The sequence below is a fragment of the Cherax quadricarinatus genome, chromosome 5 (genome assembly GCF_038502225.1).
Source record: "Cherax quadricarinatus isolate ZL_2023a chromosome 5, ASM3850222v1, whole genome shotgun sequence".
NCBI lineage: Eukaryota > Metazoa > Arthropoda > Malacostraca > Decapoda > Parastacidae > Cherax > Cherax quadricarinatus.
Window position 1 is genome coordinate 5,200,325 of NC_091296.1, and position 24,668 is coordinate 5,224,992.

At 39.3% G+C, this 24,668-nt stretch overlaps 1 protein-coding gene across 5 annotated transcripts in view; it reads left to right on the forward strand.

Annotated features, from left to right (window-relative positions):
• Positions 1 to 24,668, forward strand: part of LOC128684934 (rab GTPase-binding effector protein 1) — a 66,269-nt gene that overhangs the window by 18,522 nt on the left and 23,079 nt on the right. For all 5 annotated transcript variants that reach the window (XM_053771296.2, XM_053771297.2, XM_070099364.1 and 2 more), the window contains 5 exons: positions 8,883 to 9,013; positions 13,785 to 13,991; positions 18,130 to 18,336; positions 22,397 to 22,540; positions 24,296 to 24,446. In XM_053771296.2, coding sequence (XP_053627271.1) covers positions 8,883 to 9,013; positions 13,785 to 13,991; positions 18,130 to 18,336; positions 22,397 to 22,540; positions 24,296 to 24,446 — 840 coding nt within the window. The remainder of the gene's footprint in view (positions 1 to 8,882; positions 9,014 to 13,784; positions 13,992 to 18,129; positions 18,337 to 22,396; positions 22,541 to 24,295; positions 24,447 to 24,668) is intronic.

Below are 24,668 nucleotides of genomic sequence, written 5' to 3' on the forward strand. Positions count from 1 at the left end.
TTACACATCCCTGTCTAAGACCTACTTTTACCGGGAAGTAGTCTCCCTCTCTTCTACACACCCTAACCTGAGCCTCACTATCCTCATAAAAACTCTTTACAGCATTTAATAACTTACCACCTATTCCATATACTTGCAACATCTGCCACATTGCTCCTCTATCCACTCTATCATATGCCTTTTCTAAATCCATAAATGCAATAAAAACTTCCCTATCTTTATCTAAATACTGTTCACATATATGCTTCAATGTAAACACCTGATCTACACATCCCCTACCCACTCTAAAACCTCCTTGCTCATCCGCAATCCTACATTCTGTCTTACCTCTAATTCTTTCAATTATAACCCTACCGTACACTTTTCCTGGTATACTCAGTAAGCTTATTCCTCTATAATTTTTACAGTCTCTTTTGTCCCCTTTCCCTTTATATAAAGGGACTATACATGCTCTCTGCCAATCCCTAGGTACCTTCCCCTCTTTCATACATTTATTAAACAAAAGTACCAACCACTCCAACACTATATCCCCCCCTGCTTTTAACATTTCTGTCATGATCCCATCAGTTCCAGCTGCTTTACCCCCTTTCATTTTACGTAATGCCTCACGTACCTCCCCCACACTTACATTCTGCTCTTCTTCACTCCTAAAAGATGGTATACCTCCCTGACCAGTGCATGAAATTACTGCCTCTGTTTCTTCCTTAACATTTAAAAGTTCCTCAAAATATTCTCGCCATCTTCCCAATACCTCCATCTCCCCATCTACTAACTCCCCTACTCTGTTTTTAACTGACAAATCCATATTTTCCCTAGGCTTTCTTAACTTGTTTAACTCACTCCAAAATTTTTTCTTATTTTCATTAAAATTTCTTGACAGTGCCTCTCCCACTCTATCATCTGCTCTCCTTTTGCACTCTCTCACCACTCTCTTTACCTTTCTTTTACTCTCCATATACTCTGCTCTTCTTATAACACTTCTGCTTTGTAAAAACCTCTCATAAGCTACCTTTTTCTCTTTTATCACACCCTTTACTTCATCATTCCACCAATCACTCCTCTTTCCTCCTGCCCCCACCCTCCTATAACCACAAACTTCTGCCCCACATTCTAATACTGCATTTTTAAAACTATTCCAACCCTCTTCAACCCCCCCACTACTCATCTTTGCACTAGCCCACCTTTCTGCCAATAGTCGCTTATATCTCACCCGAACTTCCTCCTCCCTTAGTTTATACACTTTCACCTCCCTCTTACTTGTTGTTGCCACCTTCCTCTTTTCCCATCTACCTCTTACTCTAACTGTAGCTACAACTAAATAATGATCCGATATATCAGTTGCCCCTCTATAAACATGTACATCCTGGAGCCTACCCATCAACCTTTTATCCACCAATACATAATCTAATAAACTACTTTCATTACGTGCTACATCATACCTTGTATATTTATTTATCCTCTTTTTCATAAAATATGTATTACTTATTACCAAATTTCTTTCTACACATAGCTCAATTAAAGGCTCCCCATTTACATTTACCCCTGGCACCCCAAATTTACCTACTACTCCCTCCATAACATTTTTACCCACTTTAGCATTAAAATCCCCAACCACCATTACTCTCACACTTGATTCAAAACTCCCCACGCATTCACTCAACATTTCCCAAAATCTCTCTCTCTCCTCTACACTTCTCTCTTCTCCAGGTGCATACACGCTTATTATAACCCACTTTTCACATCCAATCTTTATTTTACTCCACATAATCCTTGAATTAATACATTTATAGTCCCTCTTTTCCTGCCATAGCTTATCCTTCAACATTATTGCTACTCCTTCTTTAGCTCTAACTCTATTTGAAACCCCTGACCTAATCCCATTTATTCCTCTCCACTGAAACTCTCCCACCCCCTTCAGCTTTGTTTCACTTAAAGCCAGGACATCCAGCTTCTTCTCATTCATAACATCCACAATCATCTCTTTCTTATCATCTGCACAACATCCACGCACATTCAGACTTCCCACTTTGACAATTTTCTTCTTCTTATTCTTTTTAGTAATCTTTACAGGAAAAGGGGTTACTAGCCCATTGTTCCCGGCATTTTAGTTGACTTTTACAACACGCATGGCTTACGGAGGAAAGATTCTTATTCCACTTCCCCATGGATATAAAAGGAAAATTAATAAGACCAAGAACTATTAAGATAAAATCAAAGAAAACTCAGATGAGTGTGTATAAATAAATGTGTACATGTATGTGTAGTGTGACCTAAGTGTAAGTAGAAGTAGCAAGACATGCCTGTAATCTTGCATATTTATGAGACAGACAAAAGACATCAGCAATCCTACCATCATGTAAAACAATCACAGGCTTCGTTTTACACTCACTTGGCAGGACGGTAGTACCTCCCTGGGTGGTTGCTGTCTACCAACCTACTACATATAACCTATATATATATATTACGTATATGTATATGTACATTTTATAGAGGATAACTATAGTTTTACACACAGAAAAGGGATTATGAAATTCGAGGGTCCACTGTATATACAATTTAGTTACATTAGTTGCATAAAGTCGATAATATATTTAACCGCCAATACGAAACTAAAGAAAAAAAAATATGGCCGTGGAACGTGAGGCAATACCATGTGTTAGTAGTGAGAGGTTGACTGGTGGTGCCAGGATTGTTGTGGGTCGACTGGTGGTGCCAGGATGGGTTGTGGGTTGACTGGTGGTGCCAGGATGGGTTGTGGGTTGACTGGTGGTGCCAGGATTGTTGTGGGTTGACTGGTGGTGCCAGGATGGGTTGTGGGTTGACTGGTGGTGCCAGGATGGGTTGTGGGTTGACTGGTGGTGCCAGGGTTGGTTGTGGGTTGACTGGTGGTGCCAGGGTGGGTTGTGGGTTGACTGGTGGTGCCAGGATGGGTTGTGGGTTGACTGGTGGTGCCAGGATGGGTTGTGGGTTGACTGGTGGTGCCAGGGTTGGTTGTGGGTTGACTGGTGGTGCCAGGGTGGGTTGTGGGTTGACTGGTGGTGCCAGGATGGGTTGTGGGTTGACTGGTGGTGCCAGGATGGGTTATGGGTTGACTGGTGGTGCCAGGGTTGGTTGTGGGTTGACTGGTGGTGCCAGGATAGAATGTAGGTTGACTGGTGGTGCCAGGATGGTTGTGGGTTGACTGTTGGTGCCAATATAGAATGTAGGTTGACTGGTGGTGCCAGGACGGGTTGTGGGTTGACTGGTAGTGCCAGGATGGTTGTGGGTTGACTGGTAGTGCCAGGATGGTTGTGGGTTGACTGGTAGTGTCAGGATAGGATGTGGGTTGACTGGTAGTGCCAGGATAGGATGTGGGTTGACTGGTAGTGCCAGGATGGTTGTGGGTTGACCGGTGATGCCAGGATGGTTGTTGGTTGACTGGTGGTGCCAGGACGGGTTGTGGGTTGACTGGGGGTTGGAGAATGGTTGTGAGTGTAGTGGTGCAGTATTATAATGGGCTGGGCGTGGGTGGTGGGGAGGGATGGATGGAGAGAGGGAGGGGAGAGGAGGGAGGGAGCTAACACACTTGTACATGATGCAGGTGAAGTTAGTTTTCCTCACACTAACATCTTGCGTCTGCGTCTGCTCACTTGGGAGCCCTGCTGGCCATCACCACCACGACAGAGACGACGATAATGGAGGAAAGGTAAAGGTAGGGGAAAGTGGAGGAGAATAGCTGTATCAGGAGTGTAGGGATGGAGTAGCTAAGGCAGGAGGAGTGAAGTATTGAAGGAGGAGCAGCAGTCATGGTGGTGGATGAGTGGTCGCTGCTGTGACTGTCAGTGTTCCTCACACACATTAATAACAACAGTAACACTAGTATGCTAGATGTAACACACCGTATTGGTACCATAATAGCAGTACATGTACACGTTATTGACATCCCCTCCAGCTGAGTTTATAACATATGATAAGTTTTCTCTTAGGCTGTACTTAACTACGGTTCAGTACTCGTATATCACTGTATGCTGCTTCTTGTAAAATGTAAGCCTGTGTTTTGAGTTTGAAGTTATGCTTAACCCGAAATGCTCTGCATAATCATGGGCTTTCTGCATGCTCAGCCAAATGTTACCCCATGAGTGCTAGCGCACTCAGCTCACACTGAGTGTCCCTGGTTCGATCCCCGGTACGGCTGGACACGTTAGCACGTGTTCCCTTAAGACACCTGCTGTCCATGTTCACCCATCAGTAAAATAGGTACCTGGGCGTTAGTCGACTGGTGTGGGTCGCATCCTGGGACAAAAATGACATAATTTGCCGGAAATGCTCAGCATAACATAGTAGTATGTCATTGATGTTAGCTCTGGTCTGTATAAGTTGTATCATGTACGTGTAGAAATGAAATTAAGACACATATGCAACATCTGGGTATCTTTATTGTAGACGTTAACGTCTACAATAAAGATACCCAGATGTTGCACATGTGTCTTAATTTCATCTTGTCGGTATTATATACCATTCTTGCATAACGTGTAGAAATAGATTAGTATTATTATTGTTATATTATTATTAAATGTTTTGCATATTAATGGCTTTCTTTTGTACCTACCTATTTGTTTACACGTTATCTACATTATTAGTACCTCATAAAGAAATTAAAAGCGTAATGTATGTGACTTGTGATGTTTATGTGGCTCTTGTGTTGTGATTTATGTGTGGTTCTTGTGTTGTGATTTATGTGTGGCTCTTGTGTTGTGATTTGTGTGTGGCTCTTGTGTTGTGATTTATGTGTGGCTCTTGTGTTGTGATTTATGTGTGGTTCTTGTTGTGATTTATGTGTGGCTCTTGTGTTGTGATTTATGTGTGGTTCTTGTGTTGTGATGTTTATGTGGTTCTTGTGTTGTGATTTATGTGTGGTTCTTGTGTTGTGATTTATGTGTGGCTCTTGTGTTGTGATTTATGTGTGGCTCTTGTGTTGTGATTTATGTGTGGTTCTTGTGTTGTGTTCATGTGTGGCTCTTGTGTTGTGATTTATGTGTGGTTCTTATGTTGTGATTTATGTGGTTCTTGTGTTGTGATTTATGTGTGGCTCTTGTGTTGTGATTTATGTGTGGCTCTTGTGTTGTGATTTATGTGTGGCTCTTGTGTTGTGATTTATGTGTGGTTCATGTGTTGTGATTTATGTGTGGTTCTTGTGTTGTGATTTATGTGTGGTTCTTGTGTTGTGATGTTTATGTGGTTCTTGTGTTGTGATTTATGTGTGGTTCTTGTGTTGTGATTTATGTGTGGCTCTTGTGTTGTGATGTTTATGTGGTTCTTGTGTTGTGATTTATGTGTGGCTCTTGTGTTGTGATTTATGTGAGGCCCTTGTGTTGTGATTTATGTGTGGCTCTTGTGTTGTGATTTATGTGTGGCTCTTGTGTTGTGATTTATGTGTGGCTCTTGTGTTGTGAGTTATGTGTGGCTCTTGTGTTGTGATTTATGTGTGGCTCGTGTTGTGATTTATGTGTGGTTCTTGTGTTGTGATTTATGTGTGGTTCTTGTGTTGTGATTTATGTGTGACTCTTGTGTTGTGATTTATGTGTGGTTCTTGTGTTGTGATTTATGTGTGGCTCTTGTGTTGTGATTTATGTGTGGCTCTTGTGTTGTGATTTATGTGTGGTTCTTGTGTTGTGATGTTTATGTGGTTCTTGTGTTGTGATTTATGTGTGGCTCTTGTGTTGTGATTTTTATGTGGCTCTTGTGTTGTGATTTATGTGTGGCTCTTGTGTTGTGATTTATGTGTGGCTCTTGTGTTGTGATTTATGTGTGGTTCTTGTGTTGTGATTTATGTGTGGCTCTTGTGTTGTGATTTATGTGTGGTTCTTGTGTTGTGATTTATGTGTGGTTCTTGTGTTGTGATGTTTATGTGGTTCTTGTGTTGTGATTTATGTGTGGCTCTTGTGTTGTGATTTTTATGTGGCTCTTGTGTTGTGATTTATGTGTGGCTCTTGTGTTGTGATTTATGTGTGGCTCTTGTGTTGTGATTTGTGTGGCTCTTGTGTTGTGATTTATGTGTGGTTCTTGTGTTGTGATTTATGTGTGGCTCTTGTGTTGTGATTTATGTGTGGCTCTTGTATTGTGATTTATGTGTGGTTCTTGTGTTGTGATTTATGTGTGGTTCTTGTGTTGTGATTTATGTGTGGTTCTGGTGTTGTGATGTTTATGTGGTTCTTGTGTTGTGATTTATGTGTGGCTCTTGTGTTGTGATTTATGTGTGGCTCTTGTGTTGTGATTTATGTGTGGCTCTTGTGTTGTGATTTATGTGTGGCTCTTGTGTTGTGATTTATGTGTGGCTTGTGTTGTAATTTATGTGTGGTTCTTGTGTTGTGATTTATGTGTGGTTCTTGTGTTGTGATTTATGTGTGACTTGTGATTTATGTGTGGCTCTTGTGTTGTGATTTATGTGTGGCTCTTGTGTTGTGATTTATGTGTGGTTCTTGTGTTGTGATTTATGTGTGGCTCTTGTGTTGTGATTTATGTGTGGCTCTTGTGTTGTGATTTATGTGTGGTTCTTGTGTTGTGATTTATGTGTGGTTCTTGTGTTGTGATTTATGTGTGGCTCTTGTGTTGTGATTTATGTGTGGCTCTTGTGATTTATGTGTGGTTCTTTGTTGTGATTTATGTGTGGTTCTTGTGTTGTGATTTATGTGTGACTTGTGATTTGTGTGACTCTTGTGATTTATGTGTGGCTCTTGTCTTGTTCAGTTTATCTGGTAGCGAAGTTACTTGTGGAAGCACAGGATACTACAGTACAAGCCTCACATCACACACTTTACAATACTGGCTCACTTAAACTTTTTCTATCATCTTTCTGGTCGCTGGTTCACTTAATTGCTCTCCAGCTCTCACAGTGGCTGACTGCTTACTTTCTAGCAGTTTACTCAGTTTACCTCGCCTTTGCTTTATTTAATCCCTAGGTATTAGCACATTGTAAAAAATACTTTGATGCTGTTGCAGCAACCAGTGAAGCAGATGAGCTGTGGTGTTTTAGTTGTTAAACAATAAGACACTTGCAACATTTGGTTATCTTTATTGTGAAAATGTTTCCCCAGTGGCTTCATCAGTCCAATATAGGGAAGAAAGGTGGAAAATGAAAAGGAGTCTGAGGTAATCAGTCCATCATCCTGGAAATGATTTGTTCAGTCCATGTCTTGATAAAAGTGCAGACTATAGGTATAATGTTAGTCAGGAAACAGGGCAAGTGTTTCTTGACATAGGTCTTAGTCATATGATGACCCACAGCTGGAAAAATCATGGTTATGATTATAACTGTTACTATTATTAGTGCAGAATATACACAGAGAAGAGCATATATACTGCAGACAGGTGAGGCAAAGCAGTTGTAGGTGGTGTCACTGGTGGAACAATCCACTAGTGGAAGTAGATCATGCCTACAGGATAGGCAAGCATTAAGAAATTTCCTGTATCTTTCCGAACCTATAGGTGTGACCTACTTCCGTTATTAAATTTCTCCACTGGTGATGCTGCCTACAGCTGCTTCAACTCGCCTGTCTGCAGTCTATAAGCTCCTTCTTTGTGTATATTCTACACTTTTATCAAGACTGAAGGACTGAACACATTTCCAGGCTGAGGGACTGATTACCTAAAACTCCTTGGCTTCAATTGTTCTTCCCCGTATTGGATTGATGAAGCCGCTGATTGGCGAAACGTTTCGACAGTAAAGATAACCAAATTTTGCTTGTTTTAGCTGTATTGGCCTCTTGATTCTGCAATGTACTTCCATCAGGAGCCATGCCAAGGCTTCCCAAACATTCCTCTGCAATTTTGGAGACATTGACTTGTTCTTGTTAAGTTCTAAACCTGTGTGGAGGATTAAAGAAGACTATATATACTTGATCCTCTTCTTGCAAAATGTTGTCACAATAAAATATCATATTAGTTACATCTGTGTTCTTTTACCTAACATTTTATTAACTAGTTTGCAGATGCACCTCTTCAATTAAAGAGCAAAACCAAAGAGCAGTATGAGGCTGCAGGACTGTAAGAAATCTCAACAATAATAACAATAATAATCTTTATTTCTATAAGCATATGGTACAACTTGTACAGACTTAGCTGACATCACTGACATACTATGTAGAAAGCCCCTGGTTATGCAGAGCATTTTGGGCAGTTAGGTTAATTTTGTCCCCAGGGTGCAACCCATCCCAGTCGGCTAACACCCAGGTACCTTCTTACTGATAGGTGTCTTAAGGAAACATGCCCTACAGTTAAGATAGGGGGAGCCTCAAGACTGTATAGAAACTGCAAATTCTTAATGCATCTGTAATACATATATGGTGAAAAGAGCTAGAAATATTGTTTTTCCAATACATTTGAACTTTTTTGCTTAGGTGACCAAAATAGTGAATAATCATTCACTTTCACTTGTCTGATTCTCTTTCTAAAAGTATAAAGACTAACAGAATTCAGATAAATTTCTAAAAGCTTTACAAATACAATATACTGTTATCATCTTTGAAGTTTTGCTAATTATATTTATTAGCTTTGTTGTTTATAGTGTGCTTTATTGGTACTATATTGTGTTTTCTGTCTTCTGAATGTCCTGTGTAATTATTCTCTGCATCTGAATTTTCTCTGCAGCTTAAGTTGTAGATTGTTATTATTATTTAATTATTAATGATTATTATTGTGTTATAATATTCATTTGAAATGTTAATCCTGTTGTGGTCATACAGTGACTGGTCAACTTGGAAAGGTAATGAGGTTTGATCCAGTGAAGGGGAGGATAACAGTAGTTATTGCAGTACCTACAATGTTATAGTAATAATTCAGGTTAACCCATAATTCCCTGAAGTAGTTATACTGTACCACAGTGTATTTAATTTACCATTTGACAGAGGAGGTGGCAAATGCTGTTGGACAAACAGGTGGTCGCTATGAAGGGGAGATTAAAAGGTTAAAAAAACTGACGGAACGCTTAGAGGCTGAGAAACAACACTATCGTCGCCTGTACGAGAGACAACTGGAGGTACAGTAATCGAATTACTTATAACTATTTTGACTTTTAGCAAACTGTCAGAGCGTATTGTAATAAATATGTGTGTTACACGAGGCATCGTTGACCCACATTGTTATGGGTTTTTGGGCCAGGAAATTCTTCACTTCATACAAAGGTAATGCATTTTTCAATTAGAATGATCTTTGTTGTACATGTTTACAGTGTTGTAGCAAAAAGTAGCTAACAGAAATTCCAACACGGATTGACTATAAATACAAAGGAAAAAAATGGAATTAGTATGAAAAGTAGTCTTGAAAGCAATCAATTATTTAGATGGTTTGTATGTGAATGGATATTATTAATGTCAAGTGTTTTCATTGAGAGAGAGAGAATGAGAGAGAGACAGTGAGAGAAAGAGACAATAAGAGAGTGAGAGAGAGCAATAGAGCAGCTGTATTCTAACAGTGTCATGATAAACACTTGCTGGCACTATATACTAGCCAAACCAGCATTGTGTTTAGTATTAAGGAGAATCTTCCATAAGTGAAGACGTGGAGTAACATAGGATTCTGTGGTTAACGCTCTCGCTTCACACGGCGAGGGCCTGGTTTCGATTCCCAGCCAGAGTAGAAACATTGGATGTGTTTCTTTCCACCTGTTGTCTATGTTCCCCATCAGTAAAATGGGTACCTGGGTGTTAAGTCGACTGGTGTGGGTCGCATCCTGGGACACTGACCTAATTTGCCCGAAATGTGGAGCATAACAAGGGACTTTCTGTATAGTAGTATGTCATTGTTATCAGCTAGGACTGTATACCCTGTACATGTACTTGTAGTAAAATAAAGATATTATTATTATATTATTATAATGTTTCTTATAATAAAAGAATGGCAGCGTTGAGCTTGTAAAAATTACTTGTCATTGGAAAGGTAAATATAATCAAAGTGTTTACTGTACATAACTTATCCCCCTATAATTTTTGCACTCTCTTTTGTCCCCTTTGCCTTTATACAAAGGAACTATGCATGCTCTCTGCCAATCCCTAGGAAGAGGGTAAGGTACCTAGGGATTGGCGGAGAGCATGCATAGTTCCTTTGTATAAAGGCAAAGGGGACAAAAGAGATTGCAAAAATTATAGGGGGCGGATGGATTTATGAAGGATGAGGTTAATCATAGAATTGATGAGGGAAAAAAGGTGAATGGTGCATTGAGGTATAGGTGGAGTCAAAAAACGTTATCTATGGAGGCAAAGAAGGGAATGTATGAAAGTATAGAAGTACCAACACTCTTATATGGGTGTGAAGCTTGGGTGGTAAATGCAGCAGCGAGGAGACGGTTGGAGGCAGTGGAGATGTCCTGTTTAAGGGCAATGTGTGGTGTAAATATTATGCAGAAAATTCGGAGTGTGGAAATTAGGAGAAGGTGTGGAGTTAATAAAAGTATTAGTCAGAGGGCAGAAGAGGGGTTGTTGAGGTGGTTTGGTCATTTAGAGAGAATGGATCAAAGTAGAATGACATGGAAAGCATATAAATCTATAGGGGAAGGAAGGCGGGGTAGGGGTCGTCCTCGAAAGGGTTGGAGAGAGGGGGTAAAGGAGGTTTTGTGGGCAAGGGGCTTGGACTTCCAGCAAGCGTGCGTGAGCGTGTTAGATAGGAGTGAATGGAGACGAATGGTACTTGGGACCTGACGATCTGTTGGAGTGTGAGCAGGGTAATATTTAGTGAAGGGATTCAGGGAAACCGGTTATTTTCATATAGTCGGACTTGAGTCCTGGAAATGGGAAGTACAATGCCTGCACTTTAAAGGAGGGTTTGGGATATTGGCAGTTTGGAGGGATATGTTGTGTATCTTTATATGTGTATGCTTCTAGACTGTTGTATTCTGAGCACCTCTGCAAAAACAGTGATAATGTGCGAGTGTGGTGAAAGTGTTGAATGATGATGAAAGTATTTTCTTTTTGGGGATTTTCTTTCTTTTTTGGGTCACCCTGCCTCGGTGGGAGACGGCCGACTTGTTGGAAAAAAAAAAAAAAAAAAGTCTGTTAAGTATACCTGGTAAAGTGTATGGTAGAGTTATTATTGAAAGAATTAAGAGTAAGACGGAGAATAGGATAGCAGATGAACAAGGAGGCTTTAGGAAAGGTAGGGGGTGTGTGGACCAGGTGTTTACAGTGAAATATATAAGTGAACAGTATTTAGATAAGGCTAAAGAGGTCTTTGTGGCATTTATGGATTTGGAAAAGGCATATGGCAGGGTGGATAGGGAGGCAATGTAACAGATGTTGCAGGTGTATGGTGTAGGAGGTAGGTTACTGAAAGCAGTGAAGAGTTTTTACGAGGATAGTGAGGCTCAAGTTAGAGTATGTAGGAAAGAGGGAAATTATTTCCCAGTAAAAGTAGGCCTTAGACAAGGATGTGTGATGTCACCGTGGTTGTTTAATATATTTACAGATGGGGTTGTGAGAGAAGTAAATGCGAGGGTCTTGGCAAGAGGCGTGGAGTTAAAAGATAAAGAATCACACATAAAGTGGGAGTTGTCACAGTTGCTCTTTGCTGATGACACTGTGCTCTTGGGAGATTCTGAAGAGAAGTTGCAGAAATTGGTGGATGAATTTGGTAGGGTGTGCAAAAGAAGAAAATTAAAAGTGAATACAGGAAAGAGTAAGGTTATGAGGATAACAAAAAGATTAGGTGATGAAAGATTGGATATCAGATTGGAGGGAGAGAGTATGGAGGAGGTGAATGTATTTAGATATTTGGGAGTGGACGTGTCAGCGGATGGGTCTATGAAAGATGAGGTGAATCATAGAATTGATGAGGGGAAAAGGGTGAGTGGTGCACTTAGGAGTCTGTGGAGACAAAGAACTTTGTCCTTGGAGGCAAAGTGGGGAATGTATGAGAGTATAGTTTTACCAACGCTCTTGTATGGGTGTGAAGCATGGGTGAAGAATGTTGCAGCGAGGAGAAGGCTGGAGGCAGTGAAGATGTCATGTCTGAGGGCAATGTGTGGTGTGAATATAATGCAGAGAATTCGTAGTTTGGAAGTTAGGAGGAGGTGCGGGATTACCAAAACTGTTGTCCAGAGGGCTGAGGAAGGGTTGTTGAGGTGGTTCGGACATGTAGAGAGAATGGAGCGAAACAGAGTGACTTCAAGAGTGTATCAGTCTGTAGTGGAAGGAAGGCGGGGTAGGGGTCGGCCTAGGAAAGGTTGGGGGGAGGGGGTAAAGGAGGTTTTGTGTGTGAGGGGCTTGGACTTCCAGCAGGCGTGCGTGAGCGTGTTTGATAGGAGTGAATGGAGACGAATGGTTTTTAATACTTGACGTGCTGTTGGAGTGTGAGCAAAGTAACATTTATGAAGGGGTTCAGGGAAACCGGCAGGCCGGACTTGAGTCCTGGAGATGGGAAGTACAGTGCCTGCACTCTGAAGGAGGGGTGTTAATGTTGCAGTTTAAAAACTGTAGTGTAAAGCACCCTTCTGGCAAGACAGTGATGGAGTGAATGATGGTGAAAGTTTTACTTTTTCGGGCCACCCTGCTTTGGTGGGAATCGGCCAGTGTGATAATAAAAAAAAAATAATAATAATGATAAATTAATAATTGGTGCAATCATTGCAGTATTTTTGTTAGTGTTTCACTTTATAGCTTCAAAGTGATCAGTGAGTCAAGTGAATTTTGTTCCCACATAAAGGTTCTGAAACATTACTTTTGGAGAGTGTAAAATTAGCCCAGACCGAGCCTTTTTTGCTACTTTGGTAGATTTAAAGGTCATTGATGTCCAAGATTGAAATTCAAATTATATTGACTATTATAACAATAATTACAACATGCTTATTGTAAAAGGTTACATACTCTCTTTAACTCTTCAGATTTTAATTTTGTGTTCAAGAAGTGTACTCTGTTACTTTAAGATTAAGACACATGTGTAACAGTTGGGTATCTTTATTGATGAAAAGTTTGTCTACACAGTATGCTTCTTCAGTCAAATACTGAGGGAGCAGTAATAATGAAATAAATATGATAGAATCAGTCTATCAACCTTGGAGAAAAAGTATTTGAGGAGGTCAGTCCCTCAGGCTGCTCCCTCAGTATTTGACTGAAGAAGCATACTGTGTAGGCAAACTTTTCATCAATAAAGATACCCAACTGTTGCACATGTGTCTTAATCTTCAACTTGCCGGTATTTTATACCATTTTCAACAATACTCTGTTACTTGTAGCAAAATTTGTCTTGCACATTGGCTTGACACATAATATATAACAAAGAACATAATGTACAGGTAGAGCAAGCAGCAGTGAGTGACCTACAAGCTGGTATATATATATAATAGTAGTGTTAGAAAATGTATCACATGCTATAAGCGATGCTGCTTTCTGATAGATATTTATGTCAAGGTCTAAACATGACCACTTGACTTTTATAGTGGCTGTGCTTTGTGACTTATGATAGCATAAACTTAGAGCTGAGCCCAATTTTTTTTATGCAACAAGTAGATGCATTCATGTGTGCATGCATAAGCATGCAGGCATGTGTGTATTCATGAGCATTCAGGCATGCATTATGTATTGGCAAGGATGACAGTTAATGTTGCTTGCACACTGTAGTCAAGTTAGGTTGTGCAGTTCATGCAGTATACACTTTTTTAAATTATTAAGTTCCTAATTTTTGAGGTTTGCTTTACCTTGTTTTTTTTACCTCATTGATCTCTACTTAGTTATTTTTAATCTCCTTATTTCTGATGTTAATTGGTACATGATATATGGCTTTTAAGAAACTCATGCTAACAGTTTCCTTATTATGCTCAGGAATCAGATATACGAACAAAAAGCGAGAGCTTACTGAGCCCAGGAGTTCTGTCGGCTGTTACGAAATCTCTAGCGAAGAGAGTTCCAAGTCTGAGCCCGTCTGCTTTAAGTACACCAGAAAAAACCACTTCTGGCTCTGCTGTAGGGACGCCTTCTTCATTAGGCACGGGGGTTGATGCTGAAAACTTGGAAGACAGTATGAAGAGGGTAAGTATCAGGACCTGGGTCATGCCTAAAGCTGATTAAATAGAACATTTACAAGCTTGTTAGAATCCATGCTTTGATGGAATAACAGTTGTTCTCTACATCTCTTACTCAAAATTGGAGAAGTCACAAAATTGCCAACAGGCACTCTACAATACTGTACCAACACTAAAATTGTTATTTGTAATGTATAAAAGTAAAATTACAGGTACAAATTAGGTTTACAGTACTCATTGAGAGTTTGCCATGCTCCGGAGTGCCAGGCTTATGCTCAAGTTATTTCATCTCGTCCTGCTACATGAACTGGTTCACAAGAGATTTTTAGAATATCTAACAGTTCACAAATGAGTGAAATTATTCACAAACATAATTTCAGACCAGAGTAGGACTTGAACCTGCATGTTGTGCATCAGAGTACACAGTACTTGTACCACACAGTCAGACCCCAGGTAAATATTGGCACCCAGCAGATGCCAGGCATTGTTTCCCCATACTCCAGAGCACCAGGCTTGTATTCAGGTTGTTTCATCTCATCCTGCTGCAATCTCTGGTCCACGAGAGATTTTTAGAATGCTTAACAGTTCGCAGTCGAGTGAAAGTACTTTTAATACCAACAACAAGATAAATGTAATTATTTTGTACAGTATGTTAATAATGGTAAAATTTTAGGTTATTTATCTATAATGAGGAAGTAGAGTTGTTGTAATGTTCTTGGTGATGGTAGTGAGATGAAGGGGGTAGTGGTGGTAATGATGACGATGAGGGCAAGGGTAATGATCAGGGGTGAGGACAAGGAGAGGTGATGAAGTGAGGGTGATGATTTAGGGTGAGGGTGACGGGTGATAATGAGGGACTGAGGATGATTTGTAGTGATCTTGACAAAACTCTTTGGGATGATTTCTCTTGTTGGCTCGGGGCATTTCTTTTAATAATTTGTATTTGAATACGCTCTTAATATTATCAGATTGACTCCTTCTGTAAACACCTCAGGCATACTATCTAAAAATTTTGTATTGGTTATTAATTGGTCTTTTTGAAATGCTCAGGCATGCTAGTGCCTTTCTTTGTACTTAACACTTTATAACTTGTAAATCACACATTGTAACCTTTGCAAAGAAATAAAAATTTGTATTTGTAATGATTGGATATGCATTGACAACTGATGTATATTAGTGCCACAGGTTTTACTCAGACTTTGTGACTTTGTTTGTGACTTTGTGTATTTTCTCTGCCTACATTGATAATGATAAAAATAATTTTTATTTCTGCAAAGTACAGTATACAATTTATTTATGAATAGTTGACACTAACATACTTCATAGAATGCCCCCTGGTTATGCAGAGCATTTTGGGCTGCCTTAAAATTAACTACCGGATGATTAATTTGATTTATAAGATTGCTTTGGTTTACAATCTTTGACATAAATACTTTGGTTTATGATTATGACATTTTTGGAATTTTTTGTTAAACAATTTCTTGGATTTTTTTTTTTTTTTTTGTAAAACGATTTTTTGTGCATGCATCTATAACCTTGTTTATTTTAACTTTTGATTTTGCTTCATGAATTGTGTCTTGTAACCAGTTTTATGCAATTTTGTGTATGGTAGAGCATATGTATCTGTATCTTGTATTCACCTGAATCTTGTATCCAAGCCTGTTGCAAGAAATGTGTTTTGTGATTCACTTGCTACATTTTGTATGTTAGATGTATTTACTGCTTTGCTTACATAATTCTGTTAGTTATGCATTTACTAGTTACAGAAAATTACTTTTGACATAGGCTTTCTTATAAGACTTCAAAATTCTTTTCATTTCCATAAAGTGCAAGAGATTTAGACTATCAGAGTATCATAGGCTTACTTGTACAGTCCAATGTGTTATTTACACAGAAGGGAATCAGACTAGCCTTGGCTGGTACAAAGCCAGCAGCAGTTTTTTCCATTTTGATGTACAGTGCTTGCTACTAACAGTGCAGTACTCTGGCTTTGACCCATTGTGCCTGGATAGGCATTGGACACCGGGCTTTCCTTTGGTGATTCAAAAGGAAGGCAAAATGCTAGCATGTTGCCATTTCACAAGAGCACAACACCAACAATTACACGTGCTCCTTGACTTACGATGGGAGTTATGTTCCGGTGAACCCATCGTAAGTTGAAAATGTCGTAAGTCGAACATGACCATGACATGATAAATAAACAAGTAAATAAATAACTCGCTGGATAAGTAAATTAACAAATAAGTTAATAAATAAATGAATACAAGTTTATCCTTTTTATAAAATATTAATGTGCTCACACTCCAACAGCTTGTCAAGTCCCAAAAACCATTCATCTCCACTCCTATCTAACACTTGTACCGGTTAACCAGACTTGAGCCCTGAAGGTGAGAAGTACAATGCCTGCACTCTAACGGAGAGGGTTATGATATTTGCTGTTTAGAGTGACTTCTAAACTGTCATATCTGTACACCTCTGGCCAGATAGTGATGGTGTGAATGATGGTGAAAGTGTTTCCTTTTTTTGGATCACCTTGCCTCAATGGGAGATGGCCAGCATATTAAAAGAAATAAATAAAGTTTTGCAGTTTTATTGCACCATCGTAAAGCTAAAACACTGTTAGTCGAACCATTGTAAAGCAAGAAGCATCTGTACATGTTTTACATAATGTGTATGTATGTCCTTCCTGATAAGTAAAGTAGGTCAAAAGAGCTCAGTTACCTTATTTAGTTTTTATTTTTGTCATGTGCATTTATCTCTTATTCATTACTGTATTCACATGAATTAATGTGGTCTGCAAATTGCTAAATTTTCACCAGGGTGATACTATATGCCCTTGTAGGTTTAGTGCTTCATGTTGATTATAATAATAGTTCACTAAGGTGAGCTTGGCAGCCTGACAGTGCTGAAAAGAATTTATTGTAATACACTGTATTATTGCTTAATCCAAGGACAGTCCAAATTGAGCTATTTTTATTACTACTAATACCAATGAAATACTGTATTATATATTAATTTTATGATGTTCAGACCGATTTTTGTGGAATTATTTCAGTATTAAATTTATGCTCGGCTTTAGCACAAAACAGTTACAATACTGAATGTGGTAAGTTGGCAAGTTGGGCTTCAAAAGCATGATTTACATGCATGCTGTATGTACAAGGTATACATATTCATGTGTATATGTAAAGTATTCTGTATATAGTATATTATACAAGATTGATTTAAGAAACACCACTAATCCTTTATTGACAATGTTTTACCCACACAGTGGCCTTTACAAAGTTTGTCAGACTATAAAGCCCAGTGTGTGGTTGTGTCGTTGTCAGTATAGCACCTCGTTATACTACATCTCTCTACATATGTTGGTATTTTATACCTTTTATCTCCATTATTGACTTGATAGAAGGATAGCATTATTCAGTGTTCTGTATGTATTTAGTACTGTATACTTAAAGAGTATATGTACAGTGAAACCCTTGAATTCACTTACTTTTTAATCTGCATGATTCCACTATGCTGTGCTTTTTTACTGAAGGCCATTTTGTAAATTCACCTATTTTCCTTGGTACTTATTTTATCTTTGCTTAGCACATGAATTCTAAATTGAAAATTTAACTAAACAGTAAAGCAGTATGTAAAGACAAATGGCCAAATATGGAAATTTTCTATAATTTAGTTGTGTATAACCAGGATAGTATACTGTATGTACAGTAGTCCATGAAAAATTCCAATAATTTGAACATTCAGGATTCGCATCATGACCAGGGGCTCAGCTCCAAACATTTCAGTTATAATTTCATATCTTTTGCTCAGTAGCTCTGAAAGCAAAACAACTTATAAATCATTTAGCAAGGAAGTCTGGCTGTGAGACTAGAATTTTTTTTTTGTCTTACAGTTAGCAGATGAAAGGTATTCTCCTCTGTTCTTACACTAAATCACCTACACTAGCTTAACAATACAAATAAATACTACATACTAATGAATAATTTATTTATGAAATTTTTGACATTATATGAATTTCAATCACCATTACATTGTCTCAGGTTGTACATAATTTTAAGTTTTGTAGAATATCTATGGTTCTTAGTTTTACAGCTGGAGTAATTAGCTTCTAGTGTGTTATTTCTCAATTTCTTCTAAAGGCCCAAGAAGATGCTGATTTATTACGATCATTGGTGGAGCCATTGGAGGAGGAAATTCAAGCACTTAAAGAGAAGATTCGAGCTCAAGATGCTCAGTTGAGAGCTCATGAGGCCCAACAGGCAGCTGCTCTTCATACTGCTGACCTTGTGGCACCACTCCTACAAGGCACTGATGCTGCACAGGTGGTCAAGCAACTTGATGAAAAGGTGAGCACAACTAAAGCTGCAATTGAATATTATTGGCTACAGTGGTATAATTGGGGTTCAGATCTAAAATAAGAAGGGGGAGGGTCATTTGATATGTCCCAACTTATAAATTCTCATTGTTCCTTGCAAATGAATTATTTGTATCATGGAACTTGCTTTCTTATGGGAAACAATAGTACAAATGTACAAAAGTTAGTTGTCACATATGTTTGTAACTGCAAATTGGTATGTATTTGTAAACTTAATATTTTTTAAATATTATCTCTTATGGACTTTGTTCGTGAGTGATATGCCTGAATTGCATCTACAGTGGAACCTCAAATTTCGAACGTATCGCTTATCGAACTCTTTGAAAATCGACCGCTTTTTTCGAACCAACTTTGTCCCTATTATCGAACTCGCCCCTATTTTTGAACTGCCGGGTACCGGACCTGTCCACCAGCCCACTCTGTCTGGTCCCCGCGCAGGCGCCATGAGCCAGACTGGCTTTGTTGATGCTTGAGTGAACACTAACTTGCGGTCTCATTCAAACATTTTACAATTAATTCATTGTGTTTAGTGCTTGTGGGACTGTGAAATAAGCTACCATGGGCCCAAAGAAACTTACTAGTGGTACCCCTGTGGTAAAGAAAGTGAGACACCATAGATGTGAAGAAGGAAATAATACAGAAGTATGGGAGTGGTGTGAGACTTGTTGAGCTTTCCAGGATGTATGGGAAAAACCAGTCGACCATCACTTCTATCCTGGCAAAGAAAGAACAAATCAAAGAAGCTGATGTTGCAAAAGGTGTTAATTTTTTTTTTTTTTTTTTTATTATCACACTGGCCGATTCCCACCAAGGCAGGGTGGCCCGAAAAAGAAAAACTTTCACCATCATTCACTCCATCACTGTCTTGCCAGAAGGGTGCTTTACACTACAGTTTTTAAACTGCAACATAACACCCCTCCTTCAGAGTGCAGGCACTGTACTTCCCATCTCCAGGACTCAAGTCCGGCCTGCCGGTTTCCCTGAATCCCTTCATAAATGTTACTTTGCTCACACTCCAACAGCACGTCAAGTATTAAAAACCATTTGTCTCCATTCACTCCTATCAAACACGCTCACGCATGCCTGCTGGAAGTCCAAGCCCCTCGCACGCAAAACCTCCTTTACCCCCTCCCTCCAACCCTTCCTAGGCCGACCCCTACCCCGCCTTCCTTCCACTACAGACTGATACACTCTTGAAGTCATTCTGTTTCGCTCCATTCTCTCTACATGTCCGAACCACCTCAACAACCCTTCCTCAGCCCTCTGGACAACAGTTTTGGTAATCCCGCACCTCCTCCTAACTTCCAAACTACGAATTCTCTGCATTATATTCACACCACACATTGCCCTCAGACACGACATCTCCAATGCCTCCAGCCTTCTCCTCGCTGCAACATTCATCACCCACGCTTCACACCCATATAAGAGCGTTGGTAAAACTATACTCTCATACATTCCCCTCTTTGCCTCCAAGGACAAAGTTCTTTGTCTCCACAGACTCCTAAGTGCACCACTCACTCTTTTTCCCTCATCAATTCTATGATTCACCTCATCTTTCATAGACCCATCCGCTGACACGTCCACTCCCAAATATCTGAATACGTTCACCTCCTCCATACTCTCTCCCTCCAATCTGATATTCAATCTTTCATCACCTAATCTTTTTATCCTCATAACCTTACTCTTTCCTGTATTCACCTTTAATTTTCTTCTTTTGCACACCCTACCAAATTCATCCACCAATCTCTGCAACTTCTCTTCAGAATCTCCCAAGAGCACAGTGTCATCAGCAAAGAGCAGCTGTGACAACTCCCACTTTGTGTGTGATTCTTTATCTTTTAACTCCACGCCTCTTGCCAAGACCCTCGCATTTACTTCTCTTACAACCCCATCTATAAATATATTAAACAACCACGGTGACATCACACATCCTTGTCTAAGGCCTACTTTTACTGGGAAATAATTTCCCTCTTTCCTACATACTCTAACTTGAGCCTCACTATCCTCGTAAAAACTCTTCACTGCTTTCAGTAACCTACCTCCTACACCATACACTTGCAACATCTGCCACATTGCCCCCCTATCCACCCTGTCATACGCCTTTTCCAAATCCATAAATGCCACAAAGACCTCTTTAGCCTTATCTAAATACTGTTCACTTATATGTTTCACTGTAAACACCTGGTCCACACACCCCCTACCTTTCCTAAAGCCTCCTTGTTCATCTGCTATCCTATTCTCCGTCTTACTCTTAATTCTTTCAATTATAACTCTACCATACACTTTACCAGGTACACTCAACAGACTTATCCCCCTATAATTTTTGCACTCTCTTTTGTCCCCTTTGCCTTTATACAAAGGAACTATGCATGCTCTCTGCCAATCCCTAGGTACCTTACCCTCTTCCATACATTTATTAAATAATTGCACCAACCACTCCAAAACTATATCCCCACCTGCTTTTAACATTTCTATCTTTATCCCATCAATCCCGGCTGCCTTACCCCCTTTCATTTTACCTACTGCCTCACGAACTTCCCCCACACTCACAACTGGCTCTTCCTCACTCCTTCAAGATGTTATTCCTCCTTGCCCTATACACGAAATCACAGCTTCCCTATCTTCATCAACATTTAACAATTCCTCAAAATATTCCCTCCATCTTCCCAATACCTCTAACTCTCCATTTAATAACTCTCCTCTCCTATTTTTAACTGACAAATCCATTTGTTCTCTAGGCTTTCTTAACTTGTTAATCTCACTCCAAAACTTTTTCTTATTTTCAACAAAATTTGTTGATAACATCTCACCCACTCTCTCATTTGCTCTCTTTTTACATTGCTTCACCACTCTCTTAACTTCTCTCTTTTTCTCCATATACTCTTCCCTCCTTGCATCACTTCTACTTTGTAAAAACTTCTCATATGCTAACTTTTTCTCCCTTACTACTCTCTTTACATCATCATTCCACCAATCGCTCCTCTTCCCTCCTGCACCCACTTTCCTGTAACCACAAACTTCTGCTGAACACTCTAACACTACATTTTTAAACCTACCCCATACCTCTTCGACCCCATTGCCTATGCTCTCATTAGCCCATCTATCCTCCAATAGCTGTTTATATCTTACCCTAACTGCCTCCTCTTTTAGTTTATAAACCTTCACCTCTCTCTTCCCTGATGCTTCTATTCTCCTTGTATCCCATCTACCTTTTACTCTCAGTGTAGCTACAACTAGAAAGTGATCTGATATATCTGTGGCCCCTCTATAAACATGTACATCCTGAAGTCTACTCAACAGTCTTTTATCTACCAATACATAATCCAACAAACTACTGTCATTTCGCCCTACATCATATCGTGTATACTTATTTATCCTCTTTTTCTTAAAATATGTATTACCTATAACTAAACCCCTTTCTATACAAAGTTCAATCAAAGGGCTCCCATTATCATTTACACCTGGCACCCCAAATAAAGACTGCAGATAATCGATCAGGTTGAGAAGTTGTTGCTGGTGTGGATCAAGTTATTTTGTGAGACAGGGGTCCAGTGACTCAAGCTGGTCCTAGTGGCATTAAAAGACAGAGAAGGGAAGTAACCTCAGAGAGGGCTTTGATACCTAAAGTCCTTATGGAGGGGTATTCCCCTTCCAAACACTAACCCCAACTCCCTCTCTCCTCCTCCCTATCTTCCAGATGCCATTATCAATCTTCAATAAAGGTAAGTAAAAATGTTATTTTATAGTATGTTTATTTAAATTTATTAATAATTGTACACTATATTTGTTGTGTGTATGTAAAACTATCATGTAATGCTATCTATAAATGTATTTTTTTTTTTGTGAATATTTTTGGGTTTCTGGAATGGATTAATTGTATTTCCATTATTTCTTATGGGAAATATTGCTTCGCCTTTCAAACTTTTCAAATTTAGAACTAGCTCCTGGAACAGATTAAGTTCGAAATTTGAGGTTCCACTGTACATGGAGTTTTCAGTATCATAGTTTTTCACAGCTTCCATTATTTCTAGCTGAAGGGTGTGAGCAGTACTCTGGAAGCAGAGAAATCATCCAGGGCAGATTTAGAACTGTATACAGCCATTCTCAACACTCAGAAGACTGCTCTCACTGATGAAGTTGACAGAATACGCACCCAACTCACAGAGCTGAGACAAGTACGTTCTAGCTGTTTACTTGAGTAGAAAGACTAGCAATATTTTTAACAATTCCTATGTGGTTAGCCAGACTTGAGTCCTAGAGGTGGGATGTAAAATGCCTACACTCTAAAGGAGAAGTTTGAGATACTGTTTAGAGTGACATCTAGACTGTTGTACCTGTGTGCCTCTGCCAAGACAGTGATAGTGTAAATCATGGTAAGAGTATTTCTTTTTTGGGTCACCCTTCCTCAATGGGAGATGGTCAGCATGTTAAAAAAATATTTTTAAGAAGCTTTCATTTAGTCTCACATGATAGAATAGTAGTATGTTCCTGGAAGGCTGCTGTCTACCAACTTTCTAGGGAACTTTTACTTTACACTTAATGGGGCTGTACTCTGGACTCCTTTTCCCCCTCTTCCTGTACTCTTCACCTTGAATGTATATGGGTGAAACTGAGTAATCATTTAACTACTCCTATCATTCATCTATATCCTGTAGCCTTTTCCAATCCTTTATATTATAGTTGAGAAATACTAAATAGGATGTACAAATATTGGAAAGCTATTATGATACTATAATTCCTTTGAAGTTTGAGAGACCCTTTAGAACTAGTGGCAAGGACAAGAGGACATTCTTAAATTGCATAAGTTAGAAAAAGGTTAAAAAGTAGTAGCTTTTTTTTTTTTAACACGTCATCCATTTCTCACTGAGGCAGGGTGACCTAAAAAAGAAAGAAAAAACTTTCATCATTCAACGCTTTCACCATCACTCATACATAATCACTAACTTTGCAGAGGGACTCAGATACAACAGCTGAGACGTCCCTCCAAACTGCCAATATCTCAAACCCCTCTTTTAAAGTGCAGGTATTGTACTTTCCCATTTCCAGGACTCAAGTCTGGCTAACCGGTTTCCCTGAATCCCTTCACAAAATATTACCCTGCTCACGCTTCAACAGCTCATCAGGTCCCAAAAGCCATTCATCTCCATTCACTTCTATCAAACACACTCATGCATGCTTGCTGGAAGTCCAAGTCCCCCGCCCACAAAACCTCCTTTACCCCCTTCCTCCAACCTTTTTGGGGATGACCTCTGCACCACCTTCCTTTCTCTACAGATTTATGCGCTCTCCAAGTCATTCTACTTTGTTCCATTTTCTCTGAATGACCAAACCACCTCAACAGTCCCTCTTCAACCCTCTGACTAATACTTTTAGTACTCCACACCTCCTAATTTCCACACCGTGAATTCTCTGCATGATAGTTATGCCACATATTGCCCTTAGACATGACATCTCCACTTCCTCCAGCTGTCTCCTCGCTGCAGCATTTACATCCCATGCTTCACACCCATATAAGAGTGTTGGTACCACTATACTCCTGTACATTCCCTTCTTTGCCTCCATGGATAACATTTTTGTCTCCACAGATACCTCAGTGCCCCACTCACCTTTTTCCCTTCATCAATTCTATGGTTAACCTCATCCTTCATAAACCCATCTGCTGACAAGTCAACTCCCAAATATCTGAAAACATTCACTTCTTCCATACTCCCTCCCTCCAATGTGATATCTGATTTTTCTTTATCTAAATCGTTTGATACCCTCATCACCGTACTCTTATCTATTTTTTTTAAGTAAGTTTACTAATTTTTATGAGACTATGCTTGTGATATTGCCTTAATAGGACATTTTTCCTCTTATTGCATTGTACATTTTTATTTCAAATTTAGAATTGCCTCTGCATTGTAATGTTTACCTATTTACTTACCCAGATGTATGAGACAGAGCGGCGCCAGCACCGAGACTTGAAGCACACGTGGCAACGTGCTAACGACCAGTTCCTAGAGACTCAGAGACTCCATCTTGCTGACATGAGGAGAATGCAGTCTCTCTTGACTGTTGACCAACAGAGAAGATTGGAAGGTAATTTCTAGTTTTTAATCACTGAAAAATTATTATCCATTAATTTTGTAGTTCTTGTCAATTATTCACTCTGTGGTATGCTAACAATTGTGTAATCAAAACTCAAAGGAGTTGGTAGATACTGTATTGTTTGAAAAAATTCTGTGTATCATTATCCCATAATAATACAAAACTGTATCCCCTCAGTCTGGTGTTTTAACACACTATTTTATCCATCACAAT